The sequence below is a fragment of the Cricetulus griseus genome, chromosome 2 (genome assembly GCF_003668045.3).
Source record: "Cricetulus griseus strain 17A/GY chromosome 2, alternate assembly CriGri-PICRH-1.0, whole genome shotgun sequence".
NCBI lineage: Eukaryota > Metazoa > Chordata > Mammalia > Rodentia > Cricetidae > Cricetulus > Cricetulus griseus.
Window position 1 is genome coordinate 162,584,431 of NC_048595.1, and position 23,667 is coordinate 162,608,097.

The following is a 23,667-nucleotide window of genomic DNA, read 5'->3' on the forward strand; positions in this document are numbered from 1 at the left end:
TTTTCAAAGGAGAAACACACCTAGTGGGAGTCTGTTTTGGGGTGAAGCGGCACAGAGTTTAGGGGTTAGCTTCATATACTCTGGCAAGCCGAGAGGGGTCAAGAATGAAGGACAAAACCAAAAGGTTATAAGTTGATGTGATAAATCGTGACTGTTGAAGTAGTATGACAGGCAGGTTGGAGCTGATGTTGCTTTTTCTTCACATTTGTGCACGTTCAAGTTTTTGCTTAATTAAATAACCCTCCCAGAAGTTCAAAAGTTTCACTAATTTAACACCCCCACTAACAGATCCAGGGGATGAAAAGAACACTATGATTTAAGTTAACTAAATATTTATAGCCTAAATTATGTATTTGTTTATAACCTTTACCTTTTGGTGGAGGAATCTCAAACAAAACACATTTATTCTCACAAATTTCTATGCAAGTAAAAGATGGAGTTGGGGGAAAATTTGTAATATGAAGACAGTATGGCAAAGAGCCGTTAAAGACATGCTCAGCGGCTTTAGTGTCTGTGAACATTTAATCTCCATCCTGGAAAGAGAAAGCTACTTCAGAAAGGAATTGAGCTGAGGACCTGCTTCTTCTCTGGACTTGCATCCCAACCACATAGGTTCACCTGCCCATGGTATTATCCTGCTCTCCCTTCTCTCTGCCTAATGGGAAAGAGGATCACATCAACAACTCAGAATTTCTTTAAATACAAGAGTCATCATAGGACAAAGCAATCAATTAGTCTTCCATATCCAAAGCAAGAATCAGACTCTTTGGGGAGTCTGGTATCTAGTAACGCAGCTACTGTGTGGAGGGACTGGCGCTGTCCGCAGTGCTGAACGCTCTCCCTCCCCTTGAAGGGTTTTGACAACAACAGAGAGAAGAATCCGGCTAATTAGGTCCAAGTTTTTGCACAGCAGAATCTACAACAAGAAAGCCAAAAAAGTCTAGACATGTGCACAATAACTGCCCAGATAAGAGATGTAAGAATCCAGAGAACTTAATTATGAGCTCAGCTAAGGTTTATGGCAGGCCTTTTTATTATTGTTGCTGGTTGTTGTTGTTATTACTATTATACACAAAGAAATCTTTAATCCTGGAGGAAACTGAATCTCCTGTTATGAAGGCATGAAATACAAGGAAGGATTTCAGAGCCTTAAAGAAAGATGTAATTAAATTCTACTAAACTATATTAATTCCCAGTTATGTAACAGGTAATGGATTGACATCAGGGAAAGAACAATGGCCAAGATAGTAGAACTTATGGAGCTGTAAGCCAAGTGTGCTCCCTGGTTTTATTGCAACTTGACACAAACTAGAGTCACTTTGGAAAAGAAAATCTCAACACAGACTATGCCCCAACAGATTGGCCTAAGGGCAAGGCCATGGTGAATTTTCTTGATTGATGATTTATGTGGGTGGGTGGTTCCACCAATTGGCTTGTGGTCCTGTGTTCTACAAGAGAACAGGCTGAGCAAACTATGATGAGAAAGCCAGTAAGCAGCACTTCTCCATGGGTTCTACATCAGTCCCTGCCTTGAGTTCCTGCCCTGAATCCCTTAGGTGATAGACTGTTATGTGGAACTAAAAGCTGAAATAAACCCTTTTCTCTCCAAGTTTCTTTTAGTCATAGTGTTCCTTCACAACAATGGAAACCCTAGCTAAGAGAGTCAAGTAAAGGAGACAGAATTCAGTCACATATAGGCCAACTGTTTTGGAGGGATTTTGGACAAGCCTGAACAATAAGTTTCAGTGACAAGGTAAAAACATAAAACAGCTTTCTATCCTGCAGTAGGGACATACAGTTATGACAGGATGCCTTCTTGGGATCACAACACAAGGCACAATACCTATGGCTGGAATTAAATGGAAAGTCCAGAGTAGGTGTCAAAGCTAGTCAATGATGCCTATTAGCACTAGACTGTTTCCTTTTTTCAAGCTTAGAGACTTGCTCATTTCTGTCCCCCAGTTCCCACAAGATTGATTTCAAGGCTGTGGAGACCCAACCTACAAAAGTTGATACCATCTTAAGCAGTATGACTGAACCATCCAGCCTTGCTGTACTTTGAGGAAGCTAGCTTCTCTGACATCGAGCTCAGGATAGAACTGTGCTCTGGCTCCCTGTGTTTCCCTGGACCCCAGTAGCCTTGACTCTCTTTCCATAGCCAGAAGATCCTGAAGCAGATTCTCTGCAGCAGGCACATGACTGAACTGTGACCCTAGAGAAGACTTTACTGTTCCTTAAAGGTTTGTCCTCATTTTATTTTCCTTGAGCTACCACAAAAAAATCACTACATATTGATGTTTAGAAAAGCAACAGAAAAGTATTATTTCATGACTCTGGAGACCAGAATTCTGAAGGTAAGCTATGTCCATGGCCATTTTCTTTGAATAATCTATTGGGTTTACAACACCTACCCTTAAGGAACCTACCCTTATAAACACTTTACTAAATATCAGGTATGATGTGCTGCATCTGGAAACTGTTCAAATACCTAGAAAAGAGAAAGAGATTTCCATGGATGTCTAGAAAAAGAATCTGGAGCCATCTCTTCTGGCCTGACTGGAGGTTATTATGGAACCTGTCTCATGGTCTCATGGTGTGGCTGATAGGCCCAGCTGCCTGGGAATCCCAGTCCTTCCTGCTCAGGCACTAGGCTTTGGTGCTGCTGCTTCTGAGGTGGAAGCTATGACAGAGCAGGATCAGAGGAGTTCGGGTTCTGAGATTTCTGCTTGTTTCTTTAATGGGGTGCTAATGTTACCCACTGCATTCATACTCTCCTTCCATGCTGGCTCCACCTGTCTAGTCTGCTAGGTCTTTCCAATGAGGCCTGTGCAGACACACATATGTGGCTTGGGGTTTGCACACCTGTCTTGACTGAGCAAGTCACTATGGCATGGCATGTCAGGGACTGAGTCTGATCTTTTGAAGTATCATTCATTCATTCATTCATTCATTCATTCATCCAGACTTTGGGCTACCATCTAACTGCTGATGGATGATCATGGCAGATGGCAGTGGGAGGAAAGAAGTCAGGATCTTTGTAACAGCTCCTTAGATTTACTACAAATATGTGAGAAGGTCTCACAAGTATGTGTCTCTCCACAGACCTGTGATACCACTTGAGGTGACTAATCTTGACTTAAAACTGACTATACCAGGAAGTTAATGAAGCATAGTCTAGGATCTGGTTAATGAATCTAAAACGTGAACAGGTGCGTGGGAGGCAGTGGAACTGTGCTAGGTGGTGCCTGGTGGAGGAAAATGCATTACTTGGGGGGAGTTATTGAAAGGCAAGAGTTGAGGCCCATTCCTATGTTCCTGTCTGCCTTTCTTGGCTACTGTGAGGTGAGCAACTTTCCTTGGCCATGCCCCTCCTCCATGATGATTTTCCTCATCAGGAGCAGAAGAGCTGACTGACCATGGACAGAAAGCTCCAGCACCACTCCAGAATAAATCCTTCCTCTGTTACTTACTTTCGTCAGATATGTGGTCCCAGTGACAAGCGAGAATGAAGAGCTCCTAAGCACTGCAGCTTGTCGGGATAAGACACCTACCTGCACACCCTGATGATAATGCAAACAGATAGAGGATGCTATCCTTCACACTGCCATTTTCCTTCCTGGCTCTCTGGCACGGGGGCAGTGAAGGTGCAGAATTAGGATCAGCAGGATGGACAAGGTGGGTCAATTCTCTGTGGTCCTGAAGTGGACATACTAAGGACTTGATGCTCTTTGGTTACAGAGTAGGGGGTCAGTAACACGCTTATGTGACATAAAGTCACAAAGCACACCGAATGATCAAAGGTTTGCAACTCTCCCTGCCTCAAAGGGTCCTGGGCCCACCAGGAACACATAGATATTCAGATCAGCAATGACTGAATGGGTGAAGGAATCCTGACAACTGTGACAGCTGGGCAAGTCTTCATCATTATGTCATCGCTTTGAAGAGCAGCTGTTTTCTCTGCTTGGTCTGAGTTTGTTGTCACATGGGAAATGCTTTGACTGTGACCCCATGTTGAAACAAATCAGTGATATTGCTCCTTCTGGAAGCTCAGCCAGCCACTGAACTGGGTTTGTCAGCAATCAGCTGCAGTGGGATTTGAGGAGGTAAAGTGAGGTAGGCAGCCTCAGGCTGGCTCTGTGGGAGGTGGGGGTACTTCAAAGGCAGGAGAGAGCCTTGAGAGGACAGCTTGGGGAAAGCTAGTTTCGACTCAGGACACTAGAGGTGAGTTGGAGGGAAGCAGCAAGCTTGGCGGTGCGTGAGTCAGGCAATGAACCTTCAACTATGATATCAAATGGAGGTTGCAGGTGCCAAAGTAAAGAGACCCTGCAGAGAGCAAAACAGTGGGCAAAGGACTCCATCACAGCAATGGACAAAGTTTTCCTAAGTGCCTGGAGTTAAAAAGAATAAAGTTCTCTCTTGGCTTGTATCTTGCTTAAATTTATAAGCGAATATAGCTATATTCAGATGTAGGGTTATAAGACTGATAGAAAATCCATGGGAAGTGAACATGATGAGACTTCTTCCTTTCTTCCTTCTTTCCTTTTCTTCCTTACCTCCCTCCATTCTTTCTACCTTCCTCTCTACTCCCCCCCACCGCCACTCTCCCTCCATTCCAGAGATAGAACACAGGGCCTTGCTCATGCTAAGCAATTATGCTACACTTGAGCTACTGACCCAACCCAATTCTTTTTTTTTCTTAATTTTTATGCCCAAATTAAGTAGAATTCACACTCTGATATTGAAAAAAATGAAGAATTATTAACTACACTCACCAGGGAGAAAGTAGAAGGAACTAAGCTTCAGGTATAACAACTGCCTAGGAACACAAACCCTCTAAAGGATGGTACATCCAAATCGTGCAGTCCATGGCTGAATTACCTTCCTGCTGGGGTAGGCAGGGTCTGCTCACCTAGAGAGGCAGAGAACCCAGGGAGCACTGTCCCAGAAAGGGCTACCCTTTATTGCCATGGTGTCTGGTGATAGCTACCTTTGTTATCGTGCCAGACCCTCAGTTTGCAGAGGTGGCCCAGGCTCAGCATGTCAGAGAAGTTGAAGGTGTCCGTGTTGTTCCGCTCAAACTTGTTCCAGTTGGCTGACTGCTTCAGGGCCAGGGTCCCGCTGTCCCCGTTTTCCCCAAAGATGATGATGAACACATTGGCATCCGTGCCTGCCCCTGGAAAAGGCATAGGTGAAGCACTGGGACCTGGCATCTCTCATAAAGCCCTCTTCTCTGGCCTTATTCCCAGACTCCTGAAGCACAGGGGACAGAGTCTGGAGTCAATGAAACTGGGGTAAGGATCAGAAAGGCCAGAAGTGGTCTGGACCTCTTAGGTGTTATAGGGAACCATGGAGTTGACTTGGTCTAGCTGCCTTGAGAGGCACGCATCACAGGTTTTTCAGGTTAGAGTCTATAGCTCCTAGAACACTGTGTGCCTTTAAGTTCATAAGAAACCTAGGCACTCCCCCAGGTAGTGAAGCATTCAGACCACCTTGTGATTCTCTGTGTTCCCTGAAAGTCAATGAAGCATACAGAAGTTTAACAGGACAGTTGGTCTTAGATAGTAATCACACACCCCTTGTATAGCTTGCAAACATCATGGTATCCTAGCAACTACCATTGTATTGATACTGGCAACTGCCATTATATTTTGTTTTTGACAAGAGTGTAATTCTTGGAACAAACTTGTCTCTGCCTCAGTCTTGCTGAGATCCCTCCATCCTGGTCTGGTTAAGATGTGTTTCTCATTGGCCATATCAGGTAACCTTGGCTCAGGAAGTAAGCGCCAGTGCCTACAAGGTGTCCAATTCTAACCCTCACCTCTTTGCGTGCTGCAGTTACCATTGGTCTAAGTGAAATTAGAATAATATGAATACTTAGCACAAAGATGCACCTGTCCCTAGGGAAGGGCTTCAAACAGGCATTGACCATTGTTAAGCAGCCAGAGCTCCTGGAGGAGGAGTCTGTGAGGCTGCTCTGTCACACAGCTGTTGCTACAAATGAACTTAATTATTTTTCTGAGAGCACACCATGAAGGAATAAAAAGAGGCCCTTCAAAGCATGTTGTCACTGGGAACATCAAGCAATACAGAGGAAGGTCCACTATGATGAGAAAAGGGAGAAGGTACATGCTAGAAACAAACTCTTCCAGATTTACTGACCCATCTCTTATGCCTGAGATTCCCACCATGACAGCTCAGTTTCTTTGGTAAACTGCTCTGATAGATGATAAATCATCTATGGTGAATGAGAATGCATCTGCCAAATTCTTCTTACTGGTCCCTGGAGAGGGGCATTGGCTAGGGTAGGGAAGGTAAGAGTTACTGCCTCCTGGCTAGATGAGAGGCATTCCCTGTCTTTGCTTAGAAGCCTTTGCTCTGGGCATTCTATCAGCTCAGTGGCTCTGTTTGTCTTTCTGGACTTGACTTTGACATCTTTCTTGGATGTTCCTGTGACGCTTGCCTGGATTTATATGGGTAAGGCTCCCCATTCTGGCTCCCCAGTAGTGACTGGGCTGACATCTATCTTGGCCTTACCTAATGGTGTGTTAGCTCCACCAGACTGTCAGATTTGTGGGGGCCCTGGAGGTTACAGCTCTATCCTCAGTCCCCAAGCCAAAGTCAAACACAAATGACTGTGAAGCATGGATTGCCAAGGTGCACGGCACTGGGAGAGAGGCATTCAGCAGTGGCAGGAAGCAGCAGGGTTCTGAGCCAAGCAAAGGCTGTGTCCCTAAAATTACCTCTCCATTTCTGTGAGGAGACAGGGAAGAAACCAGTTTGTCTAATGGGAGGAAATATGTTCCCTCCACAGAAAGGGATACACTGAGGAGATGATTTGGCTTCAGAAGGTTATATGAAGAAAAATGCCCTGGTCAGAAGGAAGCCAATCTCAAGCCTTGACTCAAGAGTTGAAGGCAATGGAAGAGCAGGCAGGGGGCCATAACCTACCCAAGATGTCACTAGTCTTCACAGAGACTGTGTAGGAGGTCCACTCCATCATCTCTTCTCCGTCAATGACTGCACACATTTCACACACCAGGGTCTTCTTGCCCTTCTTTTGGGACAGCCAGTCTCCATAGTAGAACATGGTCAGGTCTCCCGTGTTCATATTCTTCAGCAGGATCTGGAGAGGGGCCATGTATAAACACACTCTCTTACCCAAGCACCATGCCATGGACCCCCATCCCAAGCTCCCTGACTCAGACTTTTGGGTGTGGGAAGGGCTTTGCTATGTGTTTTGTTAAAAGTCCAAAGCGATCTGGAAATTGGAAATTTTATCTGAACAGGCTTCCACAGAAATGCCTAGAATGTGTATAGAAAAATGTTTGCTGAATACGTGATAGAAAAGAACACTTATCAAGCCATTGTCAGCCAGAGAGCAGGACACTGACTTTTGCCAGCTTGGTGTGAATGCAATATTGTTAGCTCAAGGAAAGAGTGCAATGGCTACACGGGGGGGGGGGTTAGCTTGAGGAGAACTAGGAGAGATGGCCTTTGATGGATGAGGAACAAGCTTGCAGAAGGATTTAATTATAAATTAAACAATGTTCCTCCAATCCCAAGTGAGTGTGTGTGTGTGTGTGTGTGTTAAAGTCCCAATCATCAGATTCTCCAGATTCTCCAGCTATGATCTTATTTAAACTATGGCTATAATCAGTTAAGATGAGGTTACAAGCTGGGCCCTAAGCAGAATAGGATGGGGAAGTTATACATGGAGACCCGTGTACATGGTAAGAGTGTTCTATGACAGCCGGTAGAGCTTGAGGACAGCCAAGGTCAGATCCCATGCATAGTCTTCAGAGAGCACATGGTCTGCCCACACCTGGGTTTCTGCTCTTCTGTCTCCCCAAATTCTGGAGCTTTGTTATCCAGCTGCAGGAAATTGTCTCACACTGTACAAATGGTCACCTGACAGCAGCGCCAGCCCGTTTGACACAGGGGCATGCCTGGGAGACTGTCATCTATATCATTTGTTCTCTTGAGAACATAGCAAGCTGAGCTGTGCACTGGGAAACCTCTGCTCCATAACAGTGAGTGTCGTGGATGTCTTCTAGTCCCCAGTGTCAGAGTCCTACAAGGCCAGAGGAGGTGAGCAAATGGTGATAGGAAACACAGCCACCTTCTTTTGGGGGGAGGAACTGAGCCTGTGGCTGTGTGGGGTGTGGGGTGTGGTCTGTATGCTGTGGTGGGGGGAGCGTGCAGACAAAACAAAAGACTTCATGAGTGTGTTTGTTTAACTTTCTCATCATCCCTGCCCAGGATGCCCTCAGCCTGCCCGGGAGCCCAGGGATGGGCCACAGCCTGGCTGCCTGGTGGGTTCAGGCTCCTCCAGAGAGAGAAGGCAAGGAGGAAGAAAGCTACACAGCAGTGTAATTACAGGGGCACTGGAAGCCCACCACCCATCCAGCTCTCCTTGCCTCAAGTTCTGCTTTTCTCCTAATCATTCCACATCTCTTGTCCCAGATAACACCCACCCCAAACCTTCCCCATCCCAGGCTCTGCCTACTGTGCTGTGTTCTCTAGCAATAATTCAGCTCTTACTACACACAATAAAGCTTCATTCCCCGATTAATCCGCACCAAAGTCCATGATCAGGATAGCTGCATTACAGAGTCACTTATAACCAAAAAGCATGGAGGGGAGGAGGCCAGGACCGAGGGAGGGCAGCACATTACCCTCTCCAGGAACCACTCTGGCCGGCTACCCATCCCATCTATGCGGATACGCATCTTGGTAAAGGGAGCTATGTCCAGGATCTCCATGATGAAGGTGTCATTCTGTTCCCGTTCAAACCTGGGGGTGGAGCAGAAGGGAAGTTGGCAAGCTGGCTCTGGCCAGACACCTCGCTGCTCCCAGCAATTCCCCCACTGCCCATCTTTTGCACTCCAGGTGGGATCCTGGAAGACTGGGTTAAGCAGGCTTGGCTGGTAGACATAGCCCTGAACCAAGAGCTACCAGATTTGGATTATATTCTCATTGGCTAGTTTCTTACCTTCCTGTTTAGGACTGGGATACCTCACTTGTAATATGAATGACATTCACCCTGTGGTTTCACAAAGCTATCCCAGAGAGCAAATGAATGTGAAGCCAACTTTAAAGGTAAAGTGAAGTCCAAATTGGAAAAGCTTTAGGTGACAGTCTGTGAGTGACAAGGCCACCTGAAGTCACCGTCTGACACTAGAAGATGGATCAGCCTCATTTCTCTGTGTGCAACTGTACAGCTGATCTCAGTGGCTCTGGATTGGTCCATATGCCCTCCTCAGAGTTGTGAAGTGGCAGCAAATTGAAGGCAGCGCTGCTTTTGTGGCTACCATTCTCCTGTCCAACGCTGCATCATCTCAGAGATGTCTGCCTTTAGTCTTTGCTGCTCTCCCTGCAGGACCACCTGGACAATGTGACCTTCAGTACTGACTGCTTGCTTAGCTGCTGCTTGATTCCATGACACTGTTGAAGGGCCTCTGGGGTGGTACCGGGGCTCCGAGAGAGGTATCCCAAGGGGGCAATTGTTAAGCTTCTTTGGGAACAAGACCATACCCAGTGCAGTTGAGACTGTGAGTGCTACAAGGTGAGAGCAAGACCTTCCTTGTCTTGGGGACAGTGTTGGTCACAGGTTACCTCTCCTTTGACAACTTACAGGTGTGCATTTCATGGCCATTAGAGTTCTCCAGGGGTGGGAGCTTAGATGAGGAGAGACAATGAGTTGCTAATGACTGTAGAGCACACAGCATCTGACAATAGGGCCGACTTTAAGCACACCCACAGTGCCTCTGTCCATGTTTGTGTATATGCACGTGTGTGCTGGCCTCCATCTTGACCACACAACTTTTCCTGGGGATAAGTACACACCAAGTCCCGTGATGTGTACATGTCACATGCCCAGTATTCTTTCTGCCCTCATCTACCACCAAGACACCCCAAGAAGGCCTCTCAGGCATGGATGCCAGGACTCCTGGGAGCAGGTGCAGTAAAACAAAACATGGCTCAGAGACGAGCTTTACACCAGATTAAGCAGGAAACGCAGCTCTCCTCTCAGTATAACCTTTCCAGAGAGAGAAAGTACTTTTACTGAACCAGGTCTCCACCCCCAGCATTTACAATGTGGTCATGCTTATGATAGGACTGCAAGTCACAGCTCGGGAGTTGTTCCTGGAGATGACCTCCTTCCCACTCCCCCTCCTTCCTTCTCACCTTCCCTCACCTCTTCCTACCCTCCTTCCTTCCCTCTCACCCACACTTGCACTTGGACATCTGCAAAATGGGTAGACAACAGGGACAAGAGAATCGGCTACAGAAAATCTCAGAAATTGGATTTGGTGGGGCTTAGTGTTGGAGTAGAGAGAAGTGACTAGCAGAGATCAAACACACTATGGGGCCATAGCCAGACTAGGCCTAGAAATTAAGCCCCAAACCACATCCTCTTTGGCACCTGGCTCACAATGACCGCTTGTTCAGCGACTACCAATGTCTTACTTGGTTCCAGTTTCCCAGCTCAGAACCAAAGAGAGAAATGTAAGCCTGTCTTTAATTCAGTCATATGGGATGCCCAATTCTTCTCAGCATGCCTCACCATGCCCCAGCGACGCTTCCCTATAGGTCTTTCCACCTTACCCTAAGTGGTTACGTTTCCTGACATCTGTTATAGCAAGCTTTAAATAAGTAGCCTCTTTTCTCATTGAATAAGTGAAGACTTATTCACCAGCTTTCTGAGTTCAAATCCCAGTGAGCCTGGACTTTTTTATTTCATCTCTCTGTGTCTCAGGATGTCATTATAAATGGGAGACACTAACAGTGCAGAGTAGAGGGATGTGCCCTGAATTAAAATGGGTGGTAGAGCTCTTTCATCGGGGCCTGGCATGGAGTGGGTACTCAATATCAGCCATCCTCAAGGCTTTCACCATGGGAATTGCATAACAAGAGGGTGGAAGTGCTAAGAGAGGGCAGGAAAAGATCCTTACCAGACCCCTGGGATGGGCTGCTCTGTCTGTGGGAAGGAATCTCTGCCTGGTACTCATAGCTTCAGTAGCCCAGTCCCCATCATCATCTTCATCACTGCCATCATCACCCTAATAGACTATTTGCTAATATTTGAATAACTGATCACTTTCATTTTGCAATTATTTTAGAAGCAGAAAAGTCACAAAAGTAGAATTCCATGCACCCCTCATGCTGCTTCTTCCACTGAGGGCATCTCTCACTGACAGGGCATGGAACAGAACCAGGAAATGTACACTATGCAGTAATGTCAACCACACAGGCCCTAAGGAGGTCGTTTATGAGAGACCAGATGGGTGAACAAAAGAAGGGAAGAACTGGGTTGGAGAGATGGTTTGGAGGTTAAGATTGCTGGCTGTTCTTCCAGAGAGCCAGGGTTCTATTCCCATCATCCACATGGCAGCTCACAACTATCTGTAATTCCAGTCCCAGAGTATACAACATCCTCTTCTGTCCTCCATGGGCACTTAGCACCAAAGGGGCACACAAGCATAATATGCAGGCTAAACACCCATACACATAAAATAGTTTGTTTTAAAGGGGGAAAATTTGCTATGGCATTGGTAGTCAAGGAAGACTTCCTGGAGAAGAAATGTTTAGTCTGGCTCTTAAAAGAGCAACCGAGGTAAGGCAGCTAGGAGGTCTCATTGTGTACAGTGGATGGGACAGAGCCAGTCTGGCTGAGGATTGAGTTAGATGGAGGTTGGATGTGAGCATGGAGTGGGGTCAGGCCCCCTCTGGGTACCTGGCCTTCTTTTTGTCCAGCTGCACCTCTTCTGTGCTCCCATTGATGCCATAGAGGGTCATAAAGATATTGGAGTCAGTGCCTCCACCAACCACGTCACCAGTCCAGACTGTCATTTCATAGAGCACCTGCCAGGAGAGAGACAAGTTTCTGACTCTCAGCTCCACCCACCAAACCACCCAACCCATCTCAGTGTCCACAGGGAGAAGAGACATGTTCTTCAAGCCCCTGGGCTCTGAGTAGCCTCCTGCACAGTTGACTTTACATGTCTGGGGAAGCAGAGCCAGACCAGTCGCTCCTAGCCCCACCACACTCACCTGGCTGGTGGGATTCTGGCAGATGCATTGTGGAGAATGGACAGGTGGGGCTAGGGGAGTTACTGGGAACAGGCAGAAACCTGGTCCTTTATTTCTCTTATCCACACAGGCATAAAACATAGAAAGGTCAAAGTGAGGGTATTGATGGCCTGGAGGAGAACAGCTTCCTAGGCCACACCCTGCTAGTCCCCCCATCCTCGTGTTCTCTGTGTTCCTCATTCCCTCCATTTACAGACACATGTCTCTTTGTGTTTCCAAAGAAGAGATGGAAGCAGGGCTCCTAGCACTCTGGCTGGTATCCTGGAGAGAGGCCAGTCCAAAGGGCCCTGGCGTTTGAATAAGTGGCCAGCCCAAGTTCTTTGCTCTGTGAATAGCAGGATGTGGATCTGCATTTTTCTCACACTGAACTGGGAGGAGCTGTGGCGGCTGCATAGGGCGTGGTGTGAGCCAGGGGGTGCCACAAAGACACACAGAGGCTGTGAAGTGGATTAGGGCAGAAGCCCAGGATAAGCAGCAGGTTCACCCATACCATCCACCTGACCACAAAGGGAGACATCCATGCTGTAGAAAGTGCCCCTCCACTTCCCCACTGGGGGGGGGGGCAGGCACAATTTCCTGTGGGAGGATCTTGGGATGCAGAGTACAGCCCCTCTTGCTCCCATCACAGGACAGGCAGGCTTTCTTGGCCTTGACCTTGATAGGTGACCTGACTGAATAGAACTGGGCTGCTATTGGCTCCATAGCTCATGTGGGAGAAAAAGAAGCACAAGGTCAGGTGACCAGGAGGGCTCTGATCACCAACTAGTGTGTGTGTCACCTGCCTCATACATCCCTCTTGCCTGACACAGACCACTTGTGAGGTTATGCAACTTGTTCCAGCTCATGTGATCCATTAGAAAGAAAGTAAAATTCCTGTCTTCTTGGCTATTCCAAATAAGAGGGGTCTCATGTAACCAGCACCGATACACAGTAAGATCTAGAGGCCCCCAGTCTCTGGTGTCCTTTGCCCCTGCTGCTATGCTGTGGGTATGGAGAGCATGACAATGCATATCTGGGCAGAGCTGATAACCATCCAAAGCTCTTCAGGGACTATTAGTGATTCTTGTCAGTTTTGGCCAAGATTGAGCATGGAACAGAAAATGAAGAGAAATGTTATTTGCATGTGGCATAGGAGAAGACCAAGGCCCAGAGAAACTAGGAGACTTCCCTGATGTTATACAGCAGCAGAAAGAGAGCAGTCTCCTGGCTTGAGATAGTTGTCCAACTCTCTTCCCAGGATACAGCTTCTGTCAGTGTCCCAGTGGCGACTCTCCTACGTCCCTCACTTTCATCTTTCCTGTATCTCCCACTCGCAGGGCACACACACACATACCATACCTTCACCCCAATGTTCACCACCATGGCATCCAGGAGGTCAAAGACACGGGAGGTGACACCATCGCCTCGGTCCTTGGCAAGCCAACAGTTGCAGCGTAATGTATATTTGGTACCCTGGGTGGGCACCGCCAAGCACAGCTCCTCTACCAGCCAGCAGCTCTCAGGGGAGGCTCCATCATGGCCCAGCTGTGAGGTACATCATCCCTGTGAGGCTCTGGGCAGAGCTGAGAAAGAAGTCTTCCCTGCTCAGTGTCTTCTGCCTGCCTTTTGCTCTCACCCTGAGGGTCTCCTCCTAATATGCTGGATACTCACTGGCCAGGGGATCTTCCATGAAGGAGAGGAGATTGAACAGGTCTTTGGGTTAATCAAAACAAGACCCTGGGTGGGCCCGGCCTCATAAGGTGCATGCTTTGAGAGAGGGTGTGGATGTTAGGGATGGAAGAAGTCAAGAGATGTTTGAGGTGAGAGAGTTTGTCTCCTACTGGCCTAGATCAAGAATGCTGGCTGGTTTGGATGAGCATCTTAAGGCAGGAACTGACAGGAATGGGACTGACAGGAACGGAAAGCCTCACTCCAACAACAGCAAGGGAATGGATCTGGATGACATCTAGTTGGCTTAGAGAGGATGGAGGCTCAAGAAAATATAGGCTTTGTCACACTTTGCTTTTATCTCAGGAGGACTGGAGAAGTCCCAGGTAACTTCTGATCCAGGACAGTGCATGTACCTGGGTTGTTTTCAGTTATCAACTTAATGGTAACTTGTTACATAGCAATGAGAAAATGAGAAGACAGGGTATCACTACTGAATGACCAGAGCATGGGGAACTTGAGGTCACTTCCCCCCGCCCATTGACTGATGGTGGAGGCTGGAGATCTGCCTCAACTCAGAAGGGGTCCAGGTCATAGTTCTGTTCTGTCTGCTCTTAGCCCCCCACCCCCACATGCTGACCAGTTTGTTTCACTCCCCAAGGGCAGTCACCATCATGGGGACCCAGGGCCAGCACCTCGATTTTCTTGATGATGCCCACATCCAAGCCACCAACATAGAACTCCTCCACAGAGCCACAGCTGAAGCCTCGTTTCCCCTGGGGGTAGTCCAGCCAGATGCGGTTGCTTCGCTCATCATCTTCCCCAATGAGCAAGACGAAGGCTCGGCTATCAGTGGCTGCATCCTTGTGCTTCCCAGTGGTCACTGACACATAGTAGGGAATCACTGCAGGAGATGGTGGGGTTAACCTCACAACGGGCCCTATGGACAAAGGGCTTGGGAACTTGGCATGACCTTGGGAGGGCCGTCTCCTTTCTTTGCTCAGAGACCAAGTACAACAAAGCCTTCCAGATAGGCTGCAAGTTCATGGTGGTGTGCGCCTTCTCTGCAGGCATTAGGCAGTCAGTAATGCCCAATGTGAAGACCAGAGAGTGTCCTTGTGTCCCTTGGTGTGCCAAGTTTTTGAAAGCCTTATTGGCCAATTATTTTCCTTGAATCTTTCCCTACCATGTAAGGAAATATAAGGGCAACCTCCCACCAGGTCTGGGGGTTACATGCCCAAAACACTAACCACTGTTGAGGAGGACGCTCTCACATAGAGTGGAAATTGGGGAATACTAACGAAAGTGTATTGTACCTGTAACACAGATGAGGGAAGTCCTACAGACATCCATTTCCAAAAAAAAAAAAACCAAAACAAAAACAAAAAAAAAAACAACAACCCCCCCCCCAGGCTTGTGTGGTCATCAGACAAACTCATTTAGGTCAATCAAAATCCATTTTCCTTCCACTTGGGATGGTCCTATTAAGGTAAGCCAGTGATTACTGCATGGAATTCTGAGGTCTGACTCTCCTAGAAGGAATACACTTCTATCCATTCTGCTTAAGATGTGGATTTGATGGTTGGTGCTTTGGTTCTCATCCCCAAAGGTTTCCTTGGGTGGCCTTCAGGGTAGGAGCCTTTTATGAGGTTTCTGAGTGAGTGGGTTGTAGAAGCCTAGCTCCTTGGGCATCCAAGAGCTGTTGAATTAGCTTTAGATGGCTTGCCTTTGAATTTCTATGCACTAGAAAAAGGCTGAAGTTGTTTAGGTCACTGTCTCCGGGTCCCTGACATTTGCAGCCAGGAATCAACAAGACAAGAATGATTCTCCAGGCCAGTCATCCTAGATGACAGGGGGCATGACCCTGTTGTAGTAGGCTTAGGTTGGTTATCTCTTTGAAAGGGTCCATGCTAGCCTGTCCTGGCTAGAGTCACTAGCATGGCACTCTATACCAGCACAGGACTTGCTTGGCTCTCCTGACCTCTCCACATGTGACCACAGGACAGCCACTTTGTGGATTCTGCCATTTTTCACACAGTGAAATGATGGCATGTAGAGAGAGTGGCAGTCTCTGCTGGCCCCATAGACCTAAGTTATGCTTTCCTGGAGGGGGACATCATGCTGGTCACACTCCTAAATCTAAGAAGGGAGGGCTTATAAAATGTTCAAGAAATAAACATAGAATGGTCTTATCCAAAGCTGGTATTATTGTCAGAATGCGTATTAAGTCCCCTAAAGAATAGCTTGGAACCTCTTTCCTGGACACCAGTACATACTACATTACACTTTGGGTGGCAGATTTCCACATTGGTCCTGCTTTCTGTTGGGTTGGCCCAGGTCACCTGGCCAGAAATCATGTTCTGAGAGCCTGGGTGAGGGCAGACTTTAGGACAATTCCCTTCTGGTGGAAAAAGGAGACCATCACAAAAACTCTATTCAGCACTCCATCTGGAGGGGGGTCCTCTCTGCCTTCTCACCTCACAGCTCTGCTGTACATGTGAACACTGCAAAGTGCAAAGCTCAAGATCCAGTTCATCAACAACAGTGGGGCTCAGCGACGGTCTGTCTAATAATAGTTTAAAGTTGTTTCCCTGTGCCTGTTCGTCTTCCAAAAGCTCCCTTCTCTGCTTACCAGGGCCATCCTGAACATAGTCAGCCATGGGTCCTGTCACTGTGGCAATGTCCACATCTGCCATCTTGGAACTCAGGGCGATCTCCCAGAAATCAGCAGGGCTACTGCAGTTGCTACTGCGGTCGCCAGTGTACTCCTGTAAGGAAAAGAACAGCCTAGACTCACTGCAGCATGGGCACTTTCTGCTCCAAAGATCTTCGCTGAGCATAAAAAGAAGAGGCTGTGGTTGCATGGAGTTACCAGTTCCGCTTGTACCTTCTCATAAAAGAGCCTCTCCAGCCGCCCATCCTCCTTCTTCAAGGAGAGCCAGCGCCCACACAGGAATAGAAACTCATCCTCGTTGGTGTCATTCCAGATCTCCACCTTCTCCACATACCAGTCTGCACACCATTTGGTATTGTCATGGCGGAGCTTGATCTTGTAGATGACACCCAGGTCAGCAGCCTCAATGATGAAGGTGTCTGCCTGGAGAGTCCAAGTATGGGGACTTGGTAGGGACACCTCACTTTAATCCCCTTCAACCCCATTTTCCTAATTACTGGGTTGAGTAGATATGCCCAGATGGGGATCCCCTCTAAAACCAAATTGAAGTCCAAGTTCAAGGCTCACTTCCTCACCAGCTCCATTACACAGTCTACTCCTGTATGCCCCTCCTTGGGTGAAAACCGCCTTTGTCCACATTTTTATTGGGAAGAGCCTGTGGGTGTTTGGAAGAAAGTGTCTCACAAACTGTGTGAAATGCTTGAAGGCTATGATCAATGCAGATGAGAGATTTTGGCCCATGTCTGTTAACCAGAAACCACAACTGTTAAGTTCACTGGGGTCAAATTGAGCAAACCACAACTGTTAAGTTCACTGGGGTCAAATTGAGCATACCCTCCGCTTGGTTGCCTCTGTGTGAAAGGAAGATCTTAACATGTGCCCAAGAGTGTTTGCAGCAGGACAGCTCTTCCAGTGGGGAATCAGAAGCCATCTGGGGCCTCATTCCTTTGGGGAAAGCAGAGCAATTGTGGGACATTCCCCATGGAGTGAATATGTGTGTGGTTACAAAGAAGAGCCAGTCCCATCTCCATTTGAATATCCTGGTGTAGAAAGTTCCACTGCATCCCACTGAAATGCCAATGGCAAGATGAGAAGTATTTAGCCAGTTCTATGCCTCATAAGCAAAGGAGAAACCATACCTCGCTGCAGCACCACATGGAGCTTCTATGGCACATGGGCATGAATATAGAGAAAACACATGGAAAGGCATAGAGGCAAAAGTGTGGCTACTCTTCAAAATGTGTTCAGTGGCCTGCTGGGGACATGGCAGGTGGGCTGTGCAGGGCAGGTCCTGAAAGTTGCAGATAACCATGGCAGATTTGGTGATATCAATGATCTGTGTATCCTTGGGGGACTGCAGGTAGTCAGTGCTCTACTAGTATTGGATGGGTTGACTGGTGGGCTGGTGGCATCTGCTGGGGAGACCAGGTTGGGTTCAATGTAGAGGCAGATGAGGAAGGGCTGATGGTGATGAAGCTGCCTTCATTGATCTGAGGATGCTTAGGGGAGACTCTCTCAGATCAGGCAATTGGTTGAATGTGGACAGGGAGAGGGTGCTGACAAGAAGAGAATGACTCCTGGCTCCCAGAGTGAGTGGCTAGAGAAACGGAGACTTTCAAACCCTCAGCAATGAGTTGAGGATTGCACAACTAGGAACTGGGCCAGATACAGCTGCAGCTTTTCCTGTGGGGCAGCAAAACCAGAACTGGGCATGGTGGCCTATGTCTGTATCTCCAGCACTTGGGAAGTGGAGGCAGAAGGACTGTCATGAGTTCCAGGTCAGCTTGGGTTACACAGTGGGTTTTGAGTCAATCTGAGCTATTGAGTGAGACCCTGTCTCAAAAGAGCCCAGCAAAACAAACCAGCAAAGACTCCAAACAACAAAACCAGAAGAAATAAAGAGAATGGGATGGGACAGAGAGAGAGAGAGGGAGAGAGAGAGAGAGAGAGGAGAACTGAAACTGAACTTTGAGAATAGATCACACGTTTTCATTCGTATTTTCATCCATTTATTCTCTCTGTGCATTTATTTGTTGAGCACCTGTCTTTGCCAGGCTCTGGCATGAACAAGTCCATCTATCAGCCACATGAGACATGCTGCTATTATACCAATGCATTTACCAGACATCAACAGCAGGCATCCAAGGCAGGTGGGGGCAGGGGAGCTCTCCCAAGCCTTAAAAGGCCCAGCATGATGAGCCAACTGGGCACAGCTGGTATTTCATGATTTAATTCAGCTGGCTTTCACTGTCACTTGAAACTATTTATGAGACACTGAGATGTTAAGTAACTTGCCCAAGATTACATAACCAATTAGTATTGGAATCAGTGTCTCAGTCCAGGTGATCTGAGCCTATTGTCTTGGTATTGATCAAACATAACCCTCATGTAGAGCCAGGGACACCATAAAATCCACTTTGACCTCTTTGGCTTTCTATTTTTCTAAAATGGAAAGAGCAAGATAGGCCCTCTCCTAAGTACAGTTGCATCTCTTGTGCTGTGTCTGTGTGTGTGTGTGTGTGGTGTGTGTGTGTGTGTGTGTGTGTGTGTGTGTGTGTGTGTTGTAAATAATCTTCCCTGGTATAAGATATATTTCTTCTTCTCGGAACAGTGGTCTAATTGGGGATCACATTATTATTCACGATTCAGAATTGAGGAATTGAAGTTAAAGACTGACAGCTTTTATCTAGACGACTAGTAAGAGTACTGTGCTGGGACATACCTTCTGAGGGCCCAGCAGCCAGGCCTGGACTCCTATAAGTCTGGCACATGGCGTCACTAGACACTACAGATCCACTTACAGAGTACCTGCTGCTTGTCCCAGGGTTATTTCTCTCCTCACCAGTAGCAGGTATTTCAGTACAAAAGGAGCCTGTCTGGCTGAGAATCAGGCTTTTGGGACATGCATGACTACCTGTATATACATGGCCCTGGGCTAGACTGCCGCCAGACCAGTTCTGTGCCTGTTCTCCTTGGAGATCCCCTGGCCTGTGGGGTTTTGGGTAGACTTAGGCACTTGGAGATGGAGGAAAATAACTGAGGATCAAGTGAAGGGTGTGGCAGGCTGTGCAGAAGGAGAGGAGCTGTGGTGGGGGGGGGGAGGCTGAACTTATCCTTCTTGTAAATCACAGCGCGTCAGAGCCAGAGGTGCCGCAGATACTGACTGGCCACATGACTTTCCAGACTTTGTGTAGTCACAGAGCCTTAGTAGAGAGATGCTTGGCCCTCGATAGACAAGGAAGGTCATGGTTAGTCTACCTGGGTGGCAGAGAGGAACCCTTCTGTTCCCAGTATTATTTCTATCATTCCTGGGGGCTTCAGCTCTGTATAATACACGTTAGACAATTTATATTTGATTCCATATCCTGAGGCACGGAAACCAAGGTCAGCAGAGCTGAGTGAGACAAGGGGATGAAGGCAGAGCCAGGCTTCCAGGCCCCTCATCAAGTCTCAGTCAGGCCGGCCCCTGCAATCCTGCGGCCTCCACCGCCATATGCATGAACTGCCCACAGTGAGTTGGCTTTCTGAGGAGGCCACCCCCACATAGAGGACAATCTAGAGCATAGACCCACCTTTCCCTCCACCCCACCCCATATGCAGGACCCAGAGAAATGCACTGGCTGGGAAAGGGGGGGCAATCTGCGCTTACAGAGGAAAAGCAATGTCAAAAGCCCAAAGGAGAATGCATGACACCCCACAGAGTTCCAAGACACCCTCAGGACCAGACAATCTGGCATTCAGGTGGCTAAGCCCAGAGAGGAGACAGGGCCATGAACCCAGTGTGTCTCTCCTACCGTTCCTCTCTCGAACTTGTTGGTGCGGTTCTCTGATTTGCCAAGGTACCGCTCCCCGGTGTCCCCGAGATCTCCGTAGATGGTGATGTAGACCTTGGCATCTGTCCCGGCCCCAGGAATGTTCCCTGTGAAGATCTGTACCGAGTACAACACAACTGCACACCAAGTTGGACAGACAGACAGAGGAAAGAGAAGGGTGGCAGCCTGTTAGCTCTAGGGAGCAGAGTTTACCGGTATACAAAGGCAAACATCTCCCTTTCACTGCTTGTCTATGCAGGATCAGCTGCACTGTGTGGGGGGTCTTCATTCCAGAGTCTCATCAGATCTGGACTCAGGAGGCTCTCAGGAAACAAAAGATGGGAGTTTTTGGAGTGTCCCCCCAATCCATCCACCCACAGTATCCAAGGAGACTGTCTCAGGTATGTCATCACTATGGCCACTGAGTCTTTATGATGTGATACTGATATGGCAAAGCCTTCTCATCTAACTAATTAGCATTGACATTAGTTCCTTCTGGCTGAATATTGTGCGTGTGTGTGTGTGTGTGTGTGTGTGTGTGTGTGTGTGTGTGTGTACACGCAGGCACGCGCGTGCATGCATGCTTTCCCCCAAAACCACAGTGACTGATGCCTTATCCTCTGTCCCATGGTGCCTGGGGAAGGGCTCAGTATCAGGGTGACCAGTATACAAAGATCTCAAGGAGAATGGACATTAGTCTGGTGTCTGGGTTTTGTTCTGCTGCTGTGGCTCAGCAAGGGTGGCTATTGGATGGCTATTACAATTAGATGGCTGCTTCCCCAGCCTCCAGACCTGTGGACAAACAAATCCTCCATATGCATCTACAGATGCTTGGAAGGCTTCTTTCCCTACTCTGTAGCTCTTTGCTCTGGGGAATTTGGAATTTCCAGCCAAGTCCTGTGATCCTTGGCTGGACTGTCCCTAAGAGAACAGGACAGGGAAGACGCTTTTAGAGTAGTGGTTGGAATCTGGGAGGATGAGGGGTTCCTGAAGCACTGTTTTTGGCCACCCAGAGAAATGACCCCTGAGTGTTGACACAGACTCAGAGTGCCATGGTAATACATGGCAGGAGAACCAGGGCAGTGTGATACCTACCCTGGATTGAGGGCCATTCCTGTGAACTCTGAGGACTTATGAGACCTTAGAAAATGGTTCTCTTTCCTACAGGGACTGAGATGGGCTTTCTTTCCAAACCCTGTAAGTGGGCCCACAGCCACCTCTAACTCAGTTCACACCCACACATGGTTCCTGGTGTGCTCCTTCCCCCTCTGTATTCGGCAGCACCTGGCTTCCCTCTGGCTTAGGTGGGTTCCTCATCTTCCACACAGCCCATGACCACTAAATTCGTTAGTTCCACCTTCTCCTCTCTTCTCTCATTTTGTACAGTCTACCTTTGTTTTTCTTGACCTCATGAGTCTTTAATCTTCAACCCAGGTCTCTGTGCTTCAGACTTCCAACTCCTATCACTAGTGGCTACCTCCACTGAGATTAGACCCCAGCATTACAAAATCACACATCTGAATGGAACTTGATCCCTACTGTACCCAACCCCTTCTCCAAACCAGCCCTCACCTTCCCTTCTTCATAGCCACTTATTCTCCAAAGCCCCCTGTTGCTTCATGAGACTTGATTGTCAGAGGCATGTCCCCTGATACAGACAAGAGTTCAGGACCATTTGCTCCAGCTCTGCCCTGCTCAGCTTGGTGCAGAACCAGCAAGCATGTCATGGGCCTCAACAACTGATGAAAAAATTGTCTCTGTGTTGCTTAAAAGAGACAACATTACCCAAGTCTGTCGGGCCAACACCAAAGTGAGGCAGCATTAGGAATCTTGTCACAGCTTAGACACAACAGTTGATGACTGTCCTCTCCCTGCCATCCCCCTTCACTTGTGGCTGCATTGAAGCCTGCTCCACATTCTAAATTGTCACAGGTGGTAGACCTGTTAGGATGCCTTTTCTACAGCCCTTTTCCCGGACTGGGCTGCCATGTTCTTGGAGCTGCGACCGAATGGTCTTCTAACACCCCCACTCCACCTCTTGCTGTTTTCTCTGGTCCTTTGGGAATTAAGAAAACCAATTAGGCCTCTGATGCTGAGCAACACGGGTATTCGGGTTCCAGCTATTTCTGGATCCTCCTCCCTCCCGTCCCACCCAGGCCACACAGCTCGTCAGGGAAGAGGTGTTTCCTTAGAAACCTTGGAGTGAGTTCTGTAGTATATGGCTTATAGAGAACATCTCAAGGGTGTTGCCAGAAACGGCAGCTCAGGGTCCAAGTAGAAAAGACACATCTTCCTGACTGAACAACAAGGAAAATTCAGAGAAAGATGTGGATGGAGAGACTCACTCTTGGGCAAGATGGCTCACATTAAAGGAAAGCAGGGGCTGCCACTGTTTTATAGACAAAGGTAATATGTTTGCCTCTTGTCTCTTGACTCTCATCAGCAAGAATATCTGTGCCCCACCTCCACCAGTTTTACAGGAATCCTGGGTTTTACTCCAGTTCTTCCAAAAACTATAACACCATAAATTTGGGTTGGTTTTCCAAGTTCTTAGAGCTTGTATAGTCTGTGTAGAGGGCCCTGTTGGGAGGACTATGGGCATCTTTTGTGTATCATCCGTGGTAGAAACTTTAACAGACAACATTGATTATCGAATAGTGACTGGTGAGTAACATAGGGAGTGACATGGACAGAACTAGCCATGTCGTAAGGGAAGAACACATATGTGTACATGCACATGCATGTGCCACAGTGCAATGAGAAGAGAAGGCTTAGGAGTGAACCTTGAATGCCAGTAGACACAGAGAGGACCCAGACTAAGCAGACTACTTAGGGAGATGGGAAGATAACCAGAATATGGTGATGTCACTGAGACCAAAGGGAGGAAGAAGCACACAAAGTGAGTGGTCAGGACGATTCAAAACCTACAGAGAGATAACATCCATAGACAATAGTGACCAATTCATGCAGAAAACAAAACCCCAGAGAGATAACATCCATGGACAATAGTGTCCAGTTCATGAAGAAATCAAAACCTCAGAGAGATAACATCCATGGATGATAGTGACCAGTTTATGCAGAAACCAAAACCACAGAAAAATAACATCCATGAATGATAGTGACCGGTTTATGTAGAAAACAAAACCCCATGACCCTAGACAAACCCAAAGCTGGACCTAGCTCCCAGAAACATGCCTTGCTGGGAGATTTCTAGATTGTTTTTCTGTCTTAAAAAACAAAAACAAAAACAAAAACAAAAAAACCTCTTTTTTTTTTTCACTACAGGGTTTCAAAACAGAGGCTCATGTGTTAGGTAAAAATACTCTCCCACTGACCTACACTCCATCCCTAGGCTGTGTTGCAAGAGTAGAAAGGTCCACACCACACCAACTAGTGACCAAATTAACTGAGCATACAGAAAGCCAGAATAAATCTAGGCAG

At 47.6% G+C, this 23,667-nt stretch overlaps 1 protein-coding gene across 3 annotated transcripts in view; it reads right to left on the reverse strand.

The window, feature by feature from the left end:
• Positions 1-23,667, reverse strand: part of Loxhd1 (lipoxygenase homology domains 1) — a 144,719-nt gene that overhangs the window by 22,016 nt on the left and 99,036 nt on the right. For 2 of the 3 annotated variants that reach the window (XM_027397946.2, XM_035439026.1), the window contains 9 exons: positions 20,209-20,363; positions 16,628-16,837; positions 16,373-16,508; positions 14,436-14,644; positions 13,432-13,617; positions 11,738-11,865; positions 8,676-8,793; positions 6,949-7,123; positions 4,988-5,173 (listed from right to left, as the gene is read on the reverse strand). In XM_027397946.2, the coding sequence (XP_027253747.1) occupies positions 4,988-5,173; positions 6,949-7,123; positions 8,676-8,793; positions 11,738-11,865; positions 13,432-13,617; positions 14,436-14,644; positions 16,373-16,508; positions 16,628-16,837; positions 20,209-20,363 (1,503 nt within the window). The remainder of the gene's footprint in view (positions 1-4,987; positions 5,174-6,948; positions 7,124-8,675; positions 8,794-11,737; positions 11,866-13,431; positions 13,618-14,435; positions 14,645-16,372; positions 16,509-16,627; positions 16,838-20,208; positions 20,364-23,667) is intronic. The other variant, XM_027397945.2, reaches the window with a different exon arrangement.